At 45.1% G+C, this 19,922-nt stretch overlaps 1 protein-coding gene across 1 annotated transcript in view; it reads left to right on the top strand.

Moving 5' to 3' along the window:
- The window catches only part of LOC137641417 (ribosomal RNA-processing protein 8-like), a 58,840-nt gene that overhangs the window by 25,366 nt on the left and 13,552 nt on the right, over window positions 1-19,922 (top strand). Inside the window, exon 4 of the mRNA XM_068373950.1 lies at window positions 16,579-16,818. Within this exon, the coding sequence (XP_068230051.1) occupies window positions 16,579-16,818 (240 nt within the window). The remainder of the gene's footprint in view (window positions 1-16,578; window positions 16,819-19,922) is intronic.

Raw genomic sequence — 19,922 nt, 5'->3', positions numbered from 1 at the left:
ATGTATCTAGATAAATCAGTTTTGCATGTTGTAGTCATTGGAAATACTTGTTACCAATTCATAAAAAAGCTAAGGAAGCTCTTTTTTTTTTTTTTTCCATCATCTGCATATAACATATTTTGCTAATTTAGGTAAGTGCATTGACTTCATTTGCATTATTATACCTGCTCTATTATCATAACCAGACAAATGCAGAAATATATTGTTACCCTTTTGAAAGGAGAAGTTATAGATATCTAGCACACCAGTACTCTATGGCATGCAGTGTTGTAGCAGTCTTTTTAAAATATCCTGCTTTTTTTTATATAAAATCTTTCATACTCACACCTTGGAGTTTCTTTATACCAGAAGGTAGGCAAATTGCTACATATGTTACTTTAAAAAATGCAGTTTGTGGCTGCTGAAACAAACAGACTGGTCCCTCTGTATATATCTGGTCATGATTAGTGGAGAATACGAAGGTGGAGCCTCCACATGATTAATGAAACAAACAGTTTGGCTAACTGGTCGTAACTACTGTCTTGATGTCCATGCTATGGTCTCCACTAGCCACATGATCACAAATATGTTTCTGATCAGCACCCAAGCCCCATCTTCACCCAAGGTTGGACCAAAGACTGCCGATGACTGAGCAGGTAGACATACATGCTCCAAAACCTCCCATTCTTATGTCACATGGACATTAAGGTTGTGTTCTTATGTCTTATGTTCTTAAAGTACCATTCATTGACATAAAATACACTTACAGTATCTAGATTCTAGAAGAATAAGCTACGTCTGGGTGAAAACTGTCGTGTTCAATAGAGGCAAAATAAAGACTGCTATATTTATATAGCCCAAAAGAAAGTAGCAGTCACTAAATAAAGGAAAATTCCTTTGCCTGGCAGAGCTGAAAGATCGCTTGAAAATGAAGTTGTATTAAATCAAATAGGCAGTACTTTTAAGGCGGCCATTTCCCAAGGTGTGGTGTTCAGATATCAAATTTTAATAGACAGTGTTTTCCCAGTAATTTGAAGCCTATATTTTATTTTCATGTTTGCCGTATATGGTTTTCCAGTATTTGACTAATTCATCTTTTGCTTCATTATTATTTAACTTATGCCTTGCTTACCATAAGGATATATTACATTACTATGGATTTTTATGTTTGGCCATTAGTATCAATTTGCTCAGACAACCAATTTCAAAGATGATTTATCAATTCCCATATGTGCTACGCTAACTACATTGTTTTCATGGAAACAAAGGGTTCCTGCAGCCCACTATAGTGTTTTTTTTATAGTTTCTATCATTATTTTGTATCAAAGGCATTGGAATGTTTATTTTTAGTGGTACTAACCCAAGAGTGTATGAATGACGACTAGAATTTTTGTTTCCAATTTTAAGAAAAGAAACTCTTTTATCCTTTAAGGGATGAAGATCAATGCTTGTTTTTGTACTTTGTCATCTGGAAGTTAGATACAGTATATCTATTTCAGGCAGTATGCTTTAGTAGATGTATTTAAGGCATTTGTTATTGAAAGACCTACCTTAGTCAGGCTTATTTTATTGGAATTTGAATATGATTTTATAGTAATTAAAAGGTTCCATTTTGTACCGTAGGAAAATTTTTCACTTGCTGGTTGGATAACAGTTAAAGACAGTCTCAGGTCCCCTATCTTAAATACCTTATTAGAAAAACAATATGTGGTCCCGTATTTCAAACTATATTTTTCAATATTAATCTTACCCAATGATCATGTAGCTGATCATGTAGCTGTCAACTCTGTTGCCCGACAGAAATCTACGGTCGGGATACGCCAGCGATCGCTATACAGGTGGGGGTGTACACAACAGCGCTATCTGTGAGTAGGTACTCAAGTACTTCTTGTCAACAAGAACTCAATTTTTCCTCTGTCGTGCCACCGGCAAGACCTACTAATACGCCGTCCCTAACTAGATTTGTTTTCACAACTTTTTGGTGAAGTACACTATTCCAGTTTTGAGCTTTCGCTATGCAGGGGTTTTATCTTCATTTCAAAACTTGAACTCGTTTTGGATAGATTTAATTATGGTGACGAAGAGAGTATGGACTCTCTTTCACTTTTAAATGGCCGACCCTTCCCTTAGACGGAAGTGTTGGTGTCGAAGAGAGTATAGACTCTCTTTCTCTTTTTATGACCGACCATTCCCTTAGACGGAAGTGTGTTTAGGTTTTTGGTAATTTTGCTTAACAAAGTTATAGATTTAGTTTATATCTCTCCGCCATTTATTGGCCTCTTCGATTAACTTTCATTTATTATAAACTTATAAAACTTAATTTTTATGTTTGTTTATATGCGACCTTTCCTAATAGTAGGCGGTCCTTACTTGGAACCGAAGTTAATTAACATTGAGCCCGTCATATCGTATTTCCTGTTAAGAATTTATGCTATTTTAATTTTAATGTTTTTGAAAGAATTTCTTTGATAGTCTCGTACTGTTTTCAAAGATGAACTAACGTTTAGTTTAGTCTCCGCAGTTGTTGACGTTCAGAACGTTCAACATGCGCTCTATCGTTACGATAGAGAGAGAGTATTTCACGGTTTCACGTTGCAGTAAGAGTAAACCGATTCTAGCGTTTCGTTCATTCTTTCTTAGCTTAAATGGTTTTAATTCTAATAAAGGAACTTTTTATTTGGGAAACCTTTCAGTTTTTTTCCTTTAACAAATAATATGTTTTAACGATATATAATTGGGCTCATCTCTCAGGTTCTAAGTCAAGAGAGAGAGAGAGAGAGAGATAGAGACGGAGGGAGAGAGAGGAGGATAAACGTTTCGTTCAAGCGGGTAACGTTGTTCTCATTTTTTTACTCTTCTCCCTAGTCGCTATAGGGGAAGAAGGTAAAACGTTTCTAGAGTTTTATTCTTGTTCCCAGGCTTTATGTGGTGAGAGATTTTAAACGTAGTTTATTTGATCTAGTGTTTAGTCTTTTCCAGCCACTGAATTCTTTATCTTTCATTATGTTTTTCTGTTACATTGTAAAACTGTTTTCGCAATTACTACCTTTTAATGAATGATAGGATTGCGTGTTTCAGGTACAAATCACTTAAAGTTTCGAGTTCAGTGAAATAAGTGCAAACAGAAAATCAAAAGTGATAAAGTGATATGCGCAAAGTGTTACAGTGTTGCGTTCGAGGGTTCGTTTGTTCGTGCCAGTTGTTCACCTTGTCCGATACCTCTTACAAGCTCCCAAGCCCAGGGGAGAAGTAATGTCGAAGGACTTATGGGTTCCACAGGTCTTGATCGACGAACAGACGTTTCCCTCCGTGGTTTCGGGTGTATCTACACACGTTGCCGACGTGATCACCCCACCCACACAAAGACGAGAGAGCCCATTTATTCCTCGTCTGCGGAAGAGGTTTCTCGCAGAAACCATGGACCAAATCTTGCAGCTTTTAAATGCAAGTCGGTCCCTTCCGCGCAAGTCCAACGACCTAGGTGTAGCCACTGGGTCAGTTCGGACTCGCTCCAGTCATCCGACGACTGCACACCTCCCAAGAGAGGCAAGGTGGTACCGCAACAGGCAGTAACTCCGTCTGTTGCCGCACCAGCTGTTTTAGACCCTCAGTCACAACGGACAGTAGCTCCGTTTGTTGTTGTCTTTCATAGACCCTAGTGGTCCATGCTGCAGACTATACAGTCTCAGCTTGCTCCTTCATGCAGGAGTATCGGGCTGGAAGGTTGACAATGCACCTGTTAACCTACAACCCGCCGAGGTTGTGCGCTCAGCAGATACTGCGGCTGCCTGCTCCCACACTCCACCTGTGAGAGCTCCACCTCCGATGCGCAGTCCACCCTGCCAGACGCATGTTCTTGCTGCACCATCCGTTGACATGCGTGAGCTACCGCATCAGCAGTGGGAAGGTGCTGTAGAGCTGCCGGGTTCCAGCTCTATGCGGCATTCTCCGCAACCCATGCGGCATGCTCCGCATACCATACAGCATGCTCCGCATACCATTCAGCATGCTCCGCAACCCACCGCAGCCCCTCCCACGCACCAGCACTCTGCTTTTGTTGTTGCCAGCTCCCACACTCCGACTGCGGAGAAGGTTGACGATGCACCCGTGGGCCTACACCTCCCACGGTTGTGCGCCCGGCATGGCTTCCTGCTCTCACACTCTTGTTGTGAGAGCTCCTCCACCCATGCACAGTCAACCCTGCCAGATGTATGATGACTCCCACACACAGAGCACTCCGTTGCCGTGCGTGAGCTACCACAAGCTGCCGTGTTTTGACACGGTGTGTCAGCCTCTGCAACACACTGTGGTTACCGCCACTCGCCCGCAGCTAACTAGTCAGTCAGGAGTTGAGGCTTCCCCACACAACTTTGGTTGTTGCCAACTCACAGACTGTCAAACAGTTACATGACGTTGCCTTCTGGTCTGCTACTTATACACCAGTGCTGTATGTCCTCACGCTCCTGTTGTGGTTGACAGTTCAGTTTTTGACAGTTCACAGACTGTCAAGCAGTTTCATAACGTTGCCTTCTGGTCTGCTGCTTTTGCACCAGTGAAACCCTCACTGAGAGAACCTAGCTTTTCTCGGATATGGTTCCTGTAGATGAGAAAGTGCTGTTCTCCCTCCTTCTGATATTCCCTTGAGGACTCTGTCATTTGGAGAGGAGCCTTAAGCTGCTTAGCCTCCTATGGACTTTAATTTAAGCATAACATGCTTCCAGGGAGGGTAAATGGTTCCGCTTCAGTCGCTAACCCCGTCTGTTGCCACACCTGCTCCCATAGACCTTGGGCTTTGTTGCAAGACATGCAGTCCAAGCTTAGTCCTTGATAGAGGATTTTTTACGGAGAAGAACCTTCTTGCCAACGACCTTCCTACCGGTTGGTTGTACGCCCTGTTGACGCTGAGGTATCCTACTCACGTCCGCCAGTTGAGATGGTTCCTCCACCGGTGCGACCCAGTGTGGGTTGCCAGTCGCACGTTGACGTTAAGCTACTCTCGGAGGTGGTTGTGGACGTTCAGTGTGTCACTGGGAAGACGTTCAACAACCAGCAGAGGTGACTTGTTGTGACGCAGTGCGGCAACCTCAGCAACCCGATAAGGGGTTGTCTGTACTACACAGACAGTCTAGACAGTTTCGGGTTGTCGCTGTACTTCCTCGCATCCCCATGGTTGACAGTTCACAGACTGTGCAGCAGTACCATGATCTTGTGTCCGGCTCCGTCGCGCATCCACCAGTGCGACCGGATTCAGCGAGTCAGACGTTGCCCACTCCGTTGCCGTTTCCTCATCAGTTTCGGATGAGGAACCCTCTGATGAGGACATGGCTGAACAAGAAGATCAATCCCCAGCCCTGCTATCCATCCAGAAGATGCTGAAGAAGGAATACGGCCCTGTCAGGCTGTGGATGAGTCTGGTTAGGACACTGTCATCCGTGGTTCAATTGGTGTCACTTGGAAGACTACACCTCCGTCCTCTTCGGTTTCATCTAGCTCTTCACTGGAAAAGGACAAGACGCTACAAGCGGTCTCGATCCCGGTTTCCGGAAGATAAGTCTGGTCTAACCTGAGGAAAGGACTTTATCAACCTTTGAAAGGGTCTTCCCCTGACTGTTCAGACTCCCAACCACGTTCTCTTCTCAGACGCATCGGACGTAGGCTGGGGTGCGACCTTAGGCGGTAGGGAATGCTCGGGATTATGGAACTCGAGTCAAAGGACAATGCATTTTAACTGCAAGAAGCTTCTGGCAGTACGTCTGACCTGGAAAAGCTTCAGGTCTCTCCTTCAAGACAAAGTAATGGAGGTCAACACGGACAATTCCCTGCTTTGATGTTCATCTCCTAGCAAGGAGGGACCTACTCTCTGACATGGTGCGAGTTCGCTAGTGACCTCCTCTCCTGTTCAACAGGTCTAGACTTTTCACTAGTAACAAATTTCTTCCAAGGCAACTTGAATGTCTTAGCAGTTTGTCTCAGTAGGAAGGGACAATAATTCCAACATATTGGACCCTCCACAGAGATGTATGCAAGAGACTTTGGGTCACCTGGGGCCAGCCAACCATAGATCTCTTCGCAACCTCGATGTCCAAGAGGCTCTCAATACTTTGCTCACCTATCCCGGACCCAGCAGTGGTTCTTTTAGATGCCTTTCTACTAGATTAGTCTCATCTAGATCTATATGCATTCCCTCCGTTCTAGATTGTCAACAAGGTACTGCAGAAGTTCGCCTCTCACGATGGGACAAAGTTGACACTAGTTGCTTCCCTCTGGCCCGCGAGAGAATAACTTACCGAGGTACTTCGATGGCTAGTAGACGTTCCCAGAACTCTTCCCCTAAGGGTGGACCTGCTACGTCTGCCACGCGTAAGAAGGTACTCCAAGGCCTCCACGCTCTTCGTCTCACTGCCTTCAGAGTATCGAAAGACTCTTGAGAACTAGAGGTTTTTCGAAGGAGGCAACCAGAGCGATTGTTAGAGCAAGGAGAACATCCACCCTTAGAGTCTGCCAATCGAAGTGGGAAATCTTCCTAAACTGGTGCAAGTCAGTATCCGTATCCTCGACCAGTACCTCTGTAACTCAAATAGCTGACTTCCTCTTATATCTGAGGAAAGAGCGATCTCTTTCAGCTCCCACTTTCAAGGGTTACAGAAGCATGTTGGCATCAGTCTTCCGTCACAGAGGCTTAGATCTTTCCAACAATAAAGATCTACAGGACCTCCTTAAGTCTTTTGAGACCACGAAGGAGCGTCGTTTGGTTACACCTGGTTGGAATTTAGACGTGGCTCTAAGATTCCTTATGTTAGACAGGTTCGAACCACTTCAATCAGCCTCCCTGAAAGATCTCACCTTTAAGACTCTTTTCCTGATATGCTTAACCACAGCTAAAAGAGTCAGTGAGATTCATGCCTTCAGCAAGAACATCGGATTCTCATCCGAAACGGCTACATGTTCTACATCTTGGTTTTCTAGCCAAACACGAGCTGCCTTCTCGGCCTTGACTAATATCGTTCGTTATTCCAAACTTATCGTATGGTTGGAAATGAACTAGAAGAGTATTATGTCCTGTAAGAGCTCTTAAGTTCTATTTTAAAAACCTTTACGAGGCCCGTCTGAAGCTTTATGGTGTTCAGTTAAGAATTCATCTTTGCCTATGTCAGAGAATTCTTTATCCTATTATTTTCAGACTGTTAATACGAGAAGCTCATTCCCTTCTGAATGAGGAAGACCAAGCTTGGCTGAAGGTAAGGACACACGAAGTTAGAGCTATCACAACTTCCGTGACCTTTTAATAAAATAGATCTCTGCAAAATATTTTCGACGCAACCTTTTGGAAAAGCTAATCAGTGTTCGCGTCTTTTATCTTAAGAATGTCCAGTCTCTTTACGAGAACTGCTACACTCTGGGACCATTCGTAGCAACGAGTGCAGTAGTGGTGGGGGCTCCACCACTACAATTCCCTAATTCCAGAACCTTTTTAATCTTTCTCTTGAAATATTTCTGGGTTGTCCGGAAGGCTAAGAAGCCTTCCGCATCCTGGTTGATTTGGCGGGTGGTCAAATTCTTTCTTGAGAAGCGCCTAGATTAGAGGTTGTGATGAGGTCCTTTAGTATGGGTTGCAGCCCTTCATACTTCAGCACCTAGGAGTCGCTCAGCATCCTAAGAGGATCGCTAGGCTCAGTAAGGAAGACGTACTTAAAAAGGCAGAGTAATGGTTCAAGTCGACTTCCTTACCAGGTACTTATTTATTTTATGTTTGTTATTTTGAATAACGGCTAAAATAAGATACGGGATACTTAGCTTCTTTGTTAACATGTATGCTGGTCTCCACCCACCACCCTGGGTGTGAATCAGCTACATGATCATCGGGTAAGATTAATATTGAAAAATGTTATTTTCATTAGTAAAATAAATTTTTGAATATACTTACCCGATGATCATGAATTTAAGGACCCGCCCTTCCTCCCCATAGAGAACCAGTGGACCGAGGAAAAAATTGAGTTCTTGTTGACAAGAAGTACTTGAGTACCTACTCACAGATGGCGCTGTTGTGTACACCCCCACCTGTATAGCGATCGCTGGCGTATCCCGACCGTAGATTTCTGTCGGGCAACAGAGTTGACAGCTACATGATCATCGGGTAAGTATATTCAAAAATTTATTTTACTAATGAAAATAACATTTTTATGAATAGTACTTACCTGGCAGATATATATATATAGCCGAGTCTCCGACTGCGGCAGAATTTAATCGAAAATCGCGGCAACCGCCTTCTGGTGGTTGTGTGGTTAGATGGTTAACAACCCTTACAGGGTGGTACTTGGAATCATTCCCGTTTTCTGTTCCTCAGATTATCTCTGCCGGCCGGATCGACAACATCGTTAGTCCGCCATTTAGAGTTTTTTCGGATCGCTTTCCCTTCATCGCCTTTTTGGACTTCGTTTTTGGTGAAGTACACTGTGTTGGGATTTGGCAATCGTGTTTGTTTTTTTATTTTTGTCTTTTTTCCTTTCTTATCATGAGTGAAAAAATTCATTATCGTATTTGTGCGAATGATATTTGCAAGGTGAGGTTGCCGAAAGTGTCGGTTGACCCTCACACTATCTGTATGGGTTGCAGGGGGTTTGAATGTGCTTTAGATAATAGGTGCAAGGAATGCGAGTTTTAAGTGATGATAATTGGTTAGCTATGAAGCGCTATGTGCGCAAACTTGAGATTGATAGAGTTAGAAGAGCTAAATCAAAGTCAAAGTCTGCTAGTGAGCCTAGCTTAGATTTATCTATTGACCCTTTGCTTGTAACCTCTTTGGAAGTTATTCCTTCCCCGAATGTAGTAACTCCTGCCCCTTCTACAGGATCTGTGCCTACGGATGACCCGGGGTATGTTAAATTAGCTGCTGAATTAGAGGCCATTAAAGCACAATTGGAGGCCCTTAAAGGTAAGGGTGTAAGTGAAATTAGTGCTTGTGAAAGTGCAGTGGAGGTGGCGACTGATCGAATCTGTCATACCCCTAGGTCTAGACCTCTACCAAGCTCCCAGGACCAAGGGAGAAGGTACGTCGAAAGCCAAAAGGGGGTGAGAGGTGCTTATCCTCGGTCAGTCGTCGCCTCAGACAGTCCTGTTGCGATCTCCCAGGCTGCTCTTGACCGCCGTAGGAAAGGCGTGTTAGATAAGTTTGTGTCTTCGCCTGATCGTTCTCCCAGACGTAATTGGCGTTACGAATCAAGACCAATGAAGAGAGGGTGGAACCGGAATGTGCAGTCTCGCTCTCCCTCTCCCGGTTCGAGTAGCCGAGATCCTGATCCTTCGGAAGACGATTTCGATGTTCCTGTTAAGAGGGCGAAACAGAGAGTCCTTAGCCCAGTTAATCCTGCTAGACTCCCTACTTCTTCTGCCAGCGCTCCCAGTCAAGCCGTAGGACAACTGCCGTCTTCGGCACCGCGAGAGCCAGCGGAGGTTGCTAAAGCTTTCATGGTTGTTATGCCGGAACAACTTTCATCGTTAGTTCAAGCTTTCAGCCACCCTTCTCAGTCCGTCAGACGTAAGGTCGTCTCTTTGCCTGTTAAGAGATCTTCTTCTAAGAGAGATCTTAGTATCTCTCCCAAGAAACCTCTGCGCACTTCGGCGGCCGTACGACAACGCACACCCTCTTCATCGGCACGCTGCCAGGAATTTCCTTCCCCCCTCTCCCGGCGCCAGGACGATACTGCCTCTCGTTCTCGGCGCCGTGGCGATTCCGTTTCTCTTTCGAAACGCCAGGACGTTACTGCCCCGTTTCTTAGGAAGCAGGATGAATGCAGTCTGCATTTTCAAGGCGAAGGCAGCCTGCATCTTCAGGACGATTCCGTTTCTCGTCATCGTGATGATACTGCTTCTCGTCATCGTGACGATACCGCTTCTCGTCATCGTGACGATACCGCTTCTCGCCGACTGGATGTTAGCGGCGCTCGGCGCCAGGATTCAAACAGCTCTCGGTGCCAGACTGCTGGCAGCCCTACTCTTCAGGATGTTATCCTTGAGCAGGACCTCGAAGATATTTCGGAAGAGGAAGAAAAACCTGCCAACTCTTCTAGTGATTATAAGGTTCTTTCTCGCTCTCTTTTGGAACTTTATGGGGAGGAATTTCAACCTTCGGCCCCTCGTTCTCCTCAGTCTCAATTTACCAGGAAGAAAGCTACTAAGTCTTCGGCCTTCATCAAAATGAAACTTTCAATTTCGGCCAGGAAAGCTCTCGCTAAGGTGGATGATTGGATGAAGGAACGGAGACAAGCTGTCAAGACCACCTTTTCTTTTCCACCGTCTCGGCTCGCTTCCAAGGCCGGTATGTGGTATGAGACGGGGGAACCTTTGGGGTTAGGAGTGCCTGCCTCCTCCCAAGGTGACTTCTCGGCTCTTGTGGACTCGGCAAGAAGGCATGCTTTAAACTCTGCCAAGGTGATGTGGTCCATGTCGGAGCTTGATCACCTCGTCAAGGGAATTTTCAGGGTTTTCGAGGTTTTCAGCTTCCTGGACTGGTCTCTCGGGACTCTGGCCAGGAAGTCTGAACTCCTGGAGGACACGAAGGACCTAACGAGTATCATGTCCTGCATGGACAAAGCTCTAAGGGATGGAGCTAATGAATTGGCTTCCCTTTTCTCAGCAGGGGTCTTTAAGAAGAGGGCCCTTTTGTGCTCCTTCACCTCTAGATCTGTGACTGTTGCCCAGAAGTCGGAGCTGCTTTACGCCTCTTTTTCACGTCATCTTTTTCCTGAAGCTCTGGTCAGAGATATATCCCTTTCTCTGGCTCAGAAGGCTACGCAGGACCTTTTGTCTCGGTCGGCTAGAAAGACCTTACCTGTTGCTCCTGCTCCTCTGAAGAAGGAAGAGAAGAAGTTTCAACAGCCCTTTCGGGGCAGGATCTCCTCGAGAGCGGATTTTAGGGGGAGAAGACAAGAGTCAGGGCCAAGGACCAGCAGGGGTGCGTTTAGGCCCCGGTCCAAAAAATGAGATGGAAGTCCTCCAGACACCACTAGGGGCAAGACTGTCTCGTTTTTGGCAGTCTTGGAAAAGGAGAGGGGCGGACACCTGGTCCCTCTCAGTCGTCAAGGAAGGTTACAAGATCCCCTTTTTAAAGAAACCCCCTCTCTCAGACACTCCCCTAGCCTTAGTGGCTCAGTACACCGACGCAGGGAAACGAGAGGCTCTTCTGGAGCAAGTCGACCAGATGTTGGTCAAGGGGGCAATAGAGCCGGTTCAAGACCTCGCCTCCCCAGGCTTTTACAATCGCCTGTTTCTGGTTCCCAAGAACTCGGGTGGATGGAGACCAGTCCTAGATGTCAGCTCTCTGAACGCCTTCGTGGTGAAAACAAAGTTCTCCATGGAGACGACTCAGTCAGTGCTGGCTGCAGTTCGTCCAGGAGACTGGATGGTTTCTCTCGACCTGCAGGACGCTTATTTTCACATCCCCATTCATCCGTCTTCGAGGAGATATCTGAGGTTTGTGTTCCAGGGCAAGTGCTTCCAATTCAGAGCACTTTGCTTCGGTCTCAGCACAGCTCCCCAAGTTTTCACCAGACTTATGGCGAATGTGGCAGGCTGGTTACACCAGGAGGGGATAAGGGTCTCCTTCTATCTAGACGACTGGCTGATCCGGTCACAGTCGAAAGAGAAATGTCTGGAGGACCTATTGAAGACTTATACGATGACTCAGGACCTGGGACTCATCGTCGACTGGGGGAAGTCTCAGATCGAGCCGAATCAGACTATTCTCTATTTGGGGATAGTTCTGAATTCAGTTCTTTTTCGGGCTTCTCCCTCCCAGGAGAGGCAGACCAGGTGCTTGGACAAAGTTAAAGACTTTTTAAGGAAGCAGGAATGCTCAGCGAAGGAGTGGATGAGTCTGCTGGGAACTATCCTCCCTGGAGCAGTTTGTCCCGTTGGGGAGACTACACCTAAGGCCTCTGCAACACTTCCTCGCAAAGGTTTGGAACAGAAAGATCCAGGAGGACACTTTTTCTTTTCCCATTCCGACAAAGATCAAGGATCTTTTGATGTGGTGGCTGGACCCAGCTCTGTTGGGAAAAGGGATCTCCTTGTTCAAGAAGAACCCCGACCTAGTGTTATTCTCAGACGCGTCCGAGTTAGGCTGGGGAGCAACACTAGGGAACAAAGAGGTCTCAGGTATTTGGGAAGGGAGTCAGATCAGTTGGCATATCAACAGGAAGGAATTGATGGCCATTTTGTTAGGGCTCAAGGCCTTCAAAACCTCGGTGTCAGGAAAGACTGTGGAGATCAATTCCGACAACACCACAGCTCTCGCGTACATAAGGAAGCAAGGGGGAACTCACTCCCTCTCTCTGTTCTCAACTGCGAGAGAGCTTCTCCTTTGGGTGAACAAGAACGAGACCCAGCTGTTGACAAGGTTTGTTCAAGGGCAGAGAAACATCAGGGCAGACATGCTCAGCAGGAGGGGACAGGTCCTTCCCACAGAGTGGACTCTCAACCCGCATGTCTGTCGGAGCCTCTGGAAGTTGTGGGGCAGACCTGTAATAGACCTTTTCGCCTCCGGTCTAAACAAGAGGATCCCCAACTACTGCTCCCTAGTCCCGGACGAGGAAGCTGCTGCAGTGGACGCCTTCTTGATGGATTGGACGGGGCTGGACATGTATGCCTTTCCCCTGTTCAAGATCATCAATCTGGTTGTCAGGAAATTAGCTCTCCTCGATTCGGGACGAATGATCCTAGTGGCTCCATTCTGGCCTGCGAGGGAATGGTTCACCGAAGTGGTAGGGTTGCTGATGGACTTTCCAAGAAGACTCCCGGCAAGTCCAGATCTTCTCAGACAACCCCACTTCGAGAGATTTCACCAAAACCCCCTCGCTCTCAATCTGACTGCCTTCAGACTGTCGAGAAGCTCGTTAGATCTCGAGGCTTTTCGGCACAAGCGGCGAAAGCTATTGCCAGGGCAAGGAGGATCTCTTCACAAAGAGTCTACCAGTCAAAGTGGGAGACCTTTAGAGCTTGGTGCAGGAGGCGCAAGGTTTCCTCGTCCTCTACCTCTCTAAGCCAGATTGCAGACTTTCTTTTGTACCTCAGGCAGGATTCTAAGCTGGCTGTATCTACCATTTAAGGATACAGGATCATGCTCTCAACTGTCTTTAGGCATAGAGGCTTAGAGTTATCTCAGAATAAGGACTTGCAGGACCTCATCAGGTCTTTTGAGACAACGAAGCAGGTGCACTTAAGACCCCCTTCTTGGAACCTGGATGTGGTGCTTAAGTGTTTGTGCTCCAGGAAGTTTGAGCCTATCTCGCAAGCTTCTCTGCGAGATGTGACTAAGAAAACCCTCTTCCTTTTGACTTTAGCGACTGCCAGGAGGATCAGCGAGGTCCAGGCAATCGAGAAGCGTGTAGGCTTCACCCTAAATGGAGCGGTTTGTGCCTTGAGGTTCAACTTTCTCGCCAAGAATGAGAACCCTTCGAAACCCTGGCCCAGGACTTTTGAAGTCCCTAACCTCACGAATCTAGTGGGTCAGGAACAGGAAAGCCTCCTCTGCCCAGTTAGGGCTCTCAAGGCTTATTTGGCCCACACTAAGAGCGTGAGGGGTGCTTCCAACTCCTTATGGTGTTCGGTGAAGGATCCTCAAAAGCCCCTGTCAAAGAACGCTTTGTCCTTTTTCCTGAGGGAAACTATTAGGGAAGCCCACCTCTTTTGTGAGGAAGAAAACTTCGCCCTGTTAAAGGTACGGGCTCACGAAGTAAGGGCCATTGCTGCTTCGCTGGCATACCGGAAAAATATGTCAGTTAGGCAGATCATGGACGCGACGTTCTGGAGGAGCAACTCTGTCTTCGCTTCTCATTACCTCAGAGAGGTAAGAGTGGACTATGACAAGTGTTATACCTTGGGCCCATACGTAGCTGCGGCTTCTGTATTAGGCAAAGGAGTTACTACCCCCACTCAACCTTAGTTTATGTACTTGTATATGGATTTGTGTTTTTTTTTTGGTTGTCTGAGGTCCTCGTCTTGTGGTACGGTTCCCTCAGTCCAGATAGATAGTTTATATCTATTTCTGCAAGGTTAGGTGGTTAGCTTTAGTAAGGTTGCAGGTTTTTATTATATGGGAAGGTAGTTTCTGAAGTCTAGTCAAGTTGTTGGTCCTACCCCTTTGACAGACTCGATTGAGTTGTTTGCAGCGTAGCAGGTCTACTCCTGGCTGAACACTCCTAAGGGAAAGCGACTCTAGAGGCAGTTACCTTTGAAGTCAGCTACCTTAGCAGGTAAGGAATCAAGGTGTTTGTTCTCCTACAACTCTTTTGTTGTTTCCCCAACTATGTTTTTCTGTCTGTTTCCCTCCTCCAAATGTGTGAATCAGCTATATATATATAACTGCCAGGTAAGTACTATTCATAAAAATGGAGTTTTTATGATAAAACAAAGTTTTATGAATACTTACCTGGCAGTTATATATATATTTTAAAGCCCACCCACCTCCCCTCAGGAGACAGGTCGGGCAAAGATAATCTGAGGAACAGAAAACGGGAATGATTCCAAGTACCACCCTGTAAGGGTTGTTAACCATCTAACCACACAACCACCACAAGGCGGTTGCCGCGATTTTCGATTAAATTGTGCCGGAGTCGGAGACTCAGCTATATATATATAACTGCCAGGTAAGTATTCATAAAACTTTGTTTTATCATAAAAACTCCATTTTTAGATACTTTGTTACCATCAATCAAGACTATTTGAGTCTTGAATAATAATTATCTTATAGGTAGTAGGTTGGCCAGGGTACTAGCCACCCTTTGAGGTACTATTGCTAGAGAGTTATTGATGCGTTTGACTGGCCAGACAGTACTACGTTAGATTCCTCTGTTTGGTTACGGCTCATTTTTCCTTTGCCCACTGAATAGTCTGGCCTGTTCTTTCCACATACTCCTCTGTTCTCATACACCTGACAACACTGAGATTACCAAACATTTCCTCTTCTCTCAAGGGGTTAACTACTGTGCTGTAATTGTTCAATGACTACTTTCCTCTTGATAAGGGTAGAAGAGACTCTTTAGCTATGGTAAGCAGCTCTTTTAGTAGAAGGACACTCCAAAATCAAACCATTGTTCTCTAGTCTTGGGTAATGCCATAGGCTCTGTACCATGGTCTTCTACTGTCTTTAGTTAAGGTTCTCTTGCTTGAGGGTACACTCAGGCACACTATTCTATCTTATTTCTCTTCCCCTGGTTTTTTTTTTTTGAGTTTTATAGTTTATATATGAAAGATCTAGTTTAATGTTATTACTGTTCTTAAAACGTTTTATTTTAATTGTTCATTACTTCTCTTGTAGTTTGCTTATTTCCTTGTTTCCTTTCCACACTGGGTTATTTTTCTGTTGGAGCGTTTGAGCCTATAGCATCCGACTTTTCCAACTAGTGTTGTAGCTTAGCTTGTAATAATAATAATAATATCGTATTTTAATTCTATTAGTGTGTGAGTCAGAAATATGGTCATCAGGGAAAATTCATAGAAATATACAGAAGATTAATGATAGAATTTATTTCTGTATTTACCTAAAGTTTATATATATTCCCAGCCTCTCCCCTTTGACTTGTGATGTCCAAAGGATAGGAAAGTTTCAACTTTGAGACTGAAATAACAAAGAGCCTCTCGCAAATCACCGCTTTACTTCTTGCCTTTAACCAGTCGAGTGTCTCATAACTTTACTAGAAGTATGTGTCTATTGAAAGGAAAGAAAGTGGGAAATTTCTTAGATATTCGATTATAGAATAAAAAAAATTTGGTACTCCATGCTGATTATTTTTTTTCTTAATATTACAGAGTGAAAAGGCTTATTTTTGCTAAGAAAATATCTATTTGTAAAGAAAGTGTGTGCAGAAAATGCTTTTTAAATGTAGAAAATTGAATGCAAATTGTGGTGTGTGAAGCCTTTGGAATTATAATGGGCTCTTATGGGATGAGATTCCAAAAGTCTGCGGACTTTATTGTATCCGAACAAAGGTACAATATTATCTTGAGTGCTCACCACTCAAGGTGCTTGTGTGTAACTACCTGACTGCAGTTCTACCAATTTCTGTACAAGGACTTTAGTGTTTGGTGCAATGTGTGGACCAAGAGTTATTAGTACTGATTTCATTTTGGAAAAGAAAAAAATATTAGTATTAGATCAGATCTATGTTGACGACACCTCGTAGTAACGGGGGATGTTGAGGAGGGAGAAGTCTAATTGGAAAGGGACCTCTGGTAGTGGTTTCACTCGCCCCAGTTTTTTATACCGACACTCTGGGTGTCGCCCCAGTTTTTTATACCGACACCCTATAAGGGTGAGCGAGTTGGGTATATTCCTGGCATTCCATGCAACTTTTTTTCTCTGGTATATTTAGCAGTATTTATACCTTAGAAATGGTGCTTTAAGGAGCATTTCACGGAGCGACACAGGTTGAGCCCAGAAATAGATTTTTCCTTCGTCAAAATCCCTTTTTTGGTTAATGATGATAATTTATAATTTATAGCAATTGAAAAGTAAACTAATTTTAGTATAATTTGATACATTTGAGAAGTTCATTTCCATGGAAAACAACTTGTTCTAAATTAGTTTTTTTTTTTTTCCAACAGGCCAAATACATTAAAGATTGCGGACTTTGGGTGCGGGGAGGCAGTTTTAGCAGCAAGTGTTCCCCAGAAGAATGTTCACTCTTTTGACTTGGTGGCCTTAAATCCAAGGGTGACCGTTTGCGATATGGCACACACACCTTTACAGTCAAATTCGATAGATGTGGCAGTGTTTTGTTTGTCATTGATGGGCACAAACATCAGAGATTTCATATTGGAAGCCAACCGTGTCCTTAAAAAAGGGTAAGTTTTCAATATTAATCTTACCCGATGATCATGTAGCTGCAACTCTGTTGCTCGACAGAAAAAACCTACGGTCGGGATACGCCAGCGATCGCTATACAGGTGGGGGTGTACAACAACAGCGCCATCTGTCGAGTAGGTACTCAGGTACTTCTTGTCAACAAGAACCAATTTTTCCTCTGTCGTGCCAATGGCAGGACCTACTAAATACGCCGTCCCTAACTGGATTTGTTTTCACAACGATTTGGTGAAGTACACTATTCCAGTTTTGAGCTTTCGCTATGCAGGGGTTTTATCTTCATTTCAAACTTGAATTCGTTTTCGATAGATTTAATTATGGTGACGAAGAGAGTATGGACTCTCTTTCACTTTTAAATGGCCGACCCTTCCCTTAGACGGAAGTGTGTTTAGGTTTTTGGTAATTTTGCTTAACACGTTATAGATCCATTTATTTTATATCTCTCCGCCTTTTTAGGCCTCTTCGGTTAACTTTTCAATTATTATAAACTTATAAAAAAGAAATTTTTGTTTGTTTATATGCGACCTTTCCTAATAGTAGGCGGTCCTAACTTGGAACCGAAGTTAATTAACATTGAGCCCGTTATATCGTATTTAACCTTTGAAGAATTTAATACTTTTTTAATTTTAATGTTTTATGGAAGAATTTCTTTGATAGTCTCGTACTGTTTTCAAAGTTGAACTAACGTTTAGTTTTTAGTCTCCGCAGTTGTTGACGTTCAGAACGTTCAACTTGCGCTCTATCGTTACGATAGAGAGAGAGTGTTTCACGGTTTCACTTTGCAGTAAGAGTAAACCGATTCTAGCGTTTCGTTCATTCTTTCTTAGCTTAAAGAGTTTAAATTCTAAATAGAGGAACTTTTTTTTTTTCCTTTAGCAAATAACATGTTTTAACGATATATAATTGGGCTCTTCTCTCAGGTGCTAAATCAAGAGAGTAGAGAGAGAGAGATAGAGACGGAGGGAGAGAGAGGAGAATAAACGTTTCGTTCAAGCGGGTAACGTTGTTCTCGTTTTTTACTCTTCTCCCTAGTCGCTGTAAGGGAAGAAGGTAAAACGTTTCTAGGGTTTTATTCTTGTTCCCAGGCTTTATGCGGTGAGAGATTGTAAACGTAGTTTATTTGTTCTAGTGTTTAGTCTCTTTTCCAGCCACTGAATTCTTTATCTTTATTTATGTTTTTCTGTTGCATTGTAAAACTGTTTTCGCAATTACTACCTTTTAATGAAGGATAGGATTGCGTGTTTCAGGTAGAAATCAGTTAAAGTTTCGATTTCAGTGAAATAAGTGCAAACAGAAAATCAAAAGTGATAAAGTGATATGCGCAAAGTGTTACAGTGTTGCGTCTGAGGGTTCGTCTGTTCGTGCCAGTTGTTCACCTAGTCCGGGACCTCTTACAAGCTCCCAAGCCCAGGGGAGAAGTAATGTCGAACGACTTATGGGTTCCACAGGCCTTGATCGACGAACAGACGTTTTTCCCTCCGTGGTTTCGGGCGTATCTACACACGTTTGCCGACGTGATCGCCCCACCCACACAAAGACGAGAGAGCCCATTTATTCCTCGTCTGCGGAAGAGGTTTCTCGTAAGAAACCATGGACCAAATCTTGCAGCTTTTAAGTGCAAGTCGGTCCCTTCCGCGCAAGTCCAACGGCCTAGGTGTAGCCACTGGGTCAGTTCGGACTCGCTGCAGTCATCCGACGACTGCACACCTCCCAAGAGAGGCAAGGTGGTACCGCAACAGGCAGTAACTCCGTCTGTTGCCGCACCAGCTGTTTTAGACCCTCAGTCACGACGGACAGTAGCTCCGTCTGTTGCGGTTTTTTGTAGACCCTAAGTGGTCTTTACTGCAGTCTATGCAGACTCAGTTAGCTGCGGTTTTGCAGGAGTTTCGTGCGGAGAAGGTTGACTCTGCTCTCGTTAGCCTACAACCTGCCACTGTTGTGCGCCCAGCTCACGCTGAGGCTGCCTGCTCCCACACTCCGGCTGCGGAGAGCTCCACCTCCGATGCGCAATCGACCCTGCCAGACGCATGTTAACGTTAGCCGACGTGCGGCTCCCTCCGTTAACATGCGTGAGCTACCGCATCAGCAGTGGGAAGGTGGAGTCAAGCTGCCGTGTTTTGACGCGATGCGTTAGTTTCCGCAACCCACGGCAGTCCCCACCACGCACCACCACTCCGCTTTAGTTGTTGCCTGCTCCCACACTCCGACTGCGGAGAAGGTTGACGATGCACCCGTTTGCCTACAACCTGCCACGGTTGTGCGCCCAGCATGGCTGCCTGCTCCCACACTCTTGTTGTGAGAGCTCCTCCACCCATGCGCAGTCGGCCCTGCCAGACGTATGCTGACTCCCACAGACACACGGAGCACTCCGTTGCCGTGCGTGAGCTACCACAAGCTGCCGTGTTTTGACACGGTGTGTCAGCCTCCGCTACCCACTGTGGTTACCGCCACTCACCCGCAGCAGACTAGTCAGTCAGGAGTTGAGGCTTCCCCACACAGCTTTGGTTGTTGCCAGCTCACAGACTGTCAAGCAGTTACATGACGTTGCCTTCTGGTCTGCTACTAATGCACCAGTGCTGTATGTCCTCACGCACCTGTTGTGGTTGACAGTTCAGTTTTGACACTTCACAGACTGTCAAGCAGTTACATAACGTTGCCTTCTGGTCTGCTGCTTTTGCACCAGTGAGACCCTCACTGAGATTACCTAGCTTTTCTCGGACATGGTTCCTATAGATGAGAAAGTGCTGTTCTCCCTCCTTCTGATATTCCTTTGAGGACTCTGTCATTTGGAGAGGAGCCTTAAGCTGCTTAGCCTCCTATGGACTTTAATTAAAGCATAACAAGGCTTCCAGGGATGATAAATGGTTCCGCTTCAGTCGCTAACCCCGTCTGTTGCCACACCTGCTCCCATGGACCCTAATGGGCTTTGTTGCAAGACATGCAGTCCAAGCTTGTGTCCTTGTTAGAGGATTTTTTACGGAGAAGAACCTTCTAGCCAACAACCTTCCTACCGGTTGGTTGTACGCCCTGTTGACGCTGAGGTATCCTACTCACGTCCGCCAGTTGAGATGGTTCCTCCACCGGT

The sequence above is a fragment of the Palaemon carinicauda genome, chromosome 5, assembly GCF_036898095.1.
Source record: "Palaemon carinicauda isolate YSFRI2023 chromosome 5, ASM3689809v2, whole genome shotgun sequence".
Classification (NCBI taxonomy): Eukaryota; Metazoa; Arthropoda; class Malacostraca; order Decapoda; family Palaemonidae; genus Palaemon; species Palaemon carinicauda.
The sequence above is the reverse complement of the archived record's forward strand: the minus strand, read 5'-3'. Positions and strand labels throughout refer to the sequence as shown.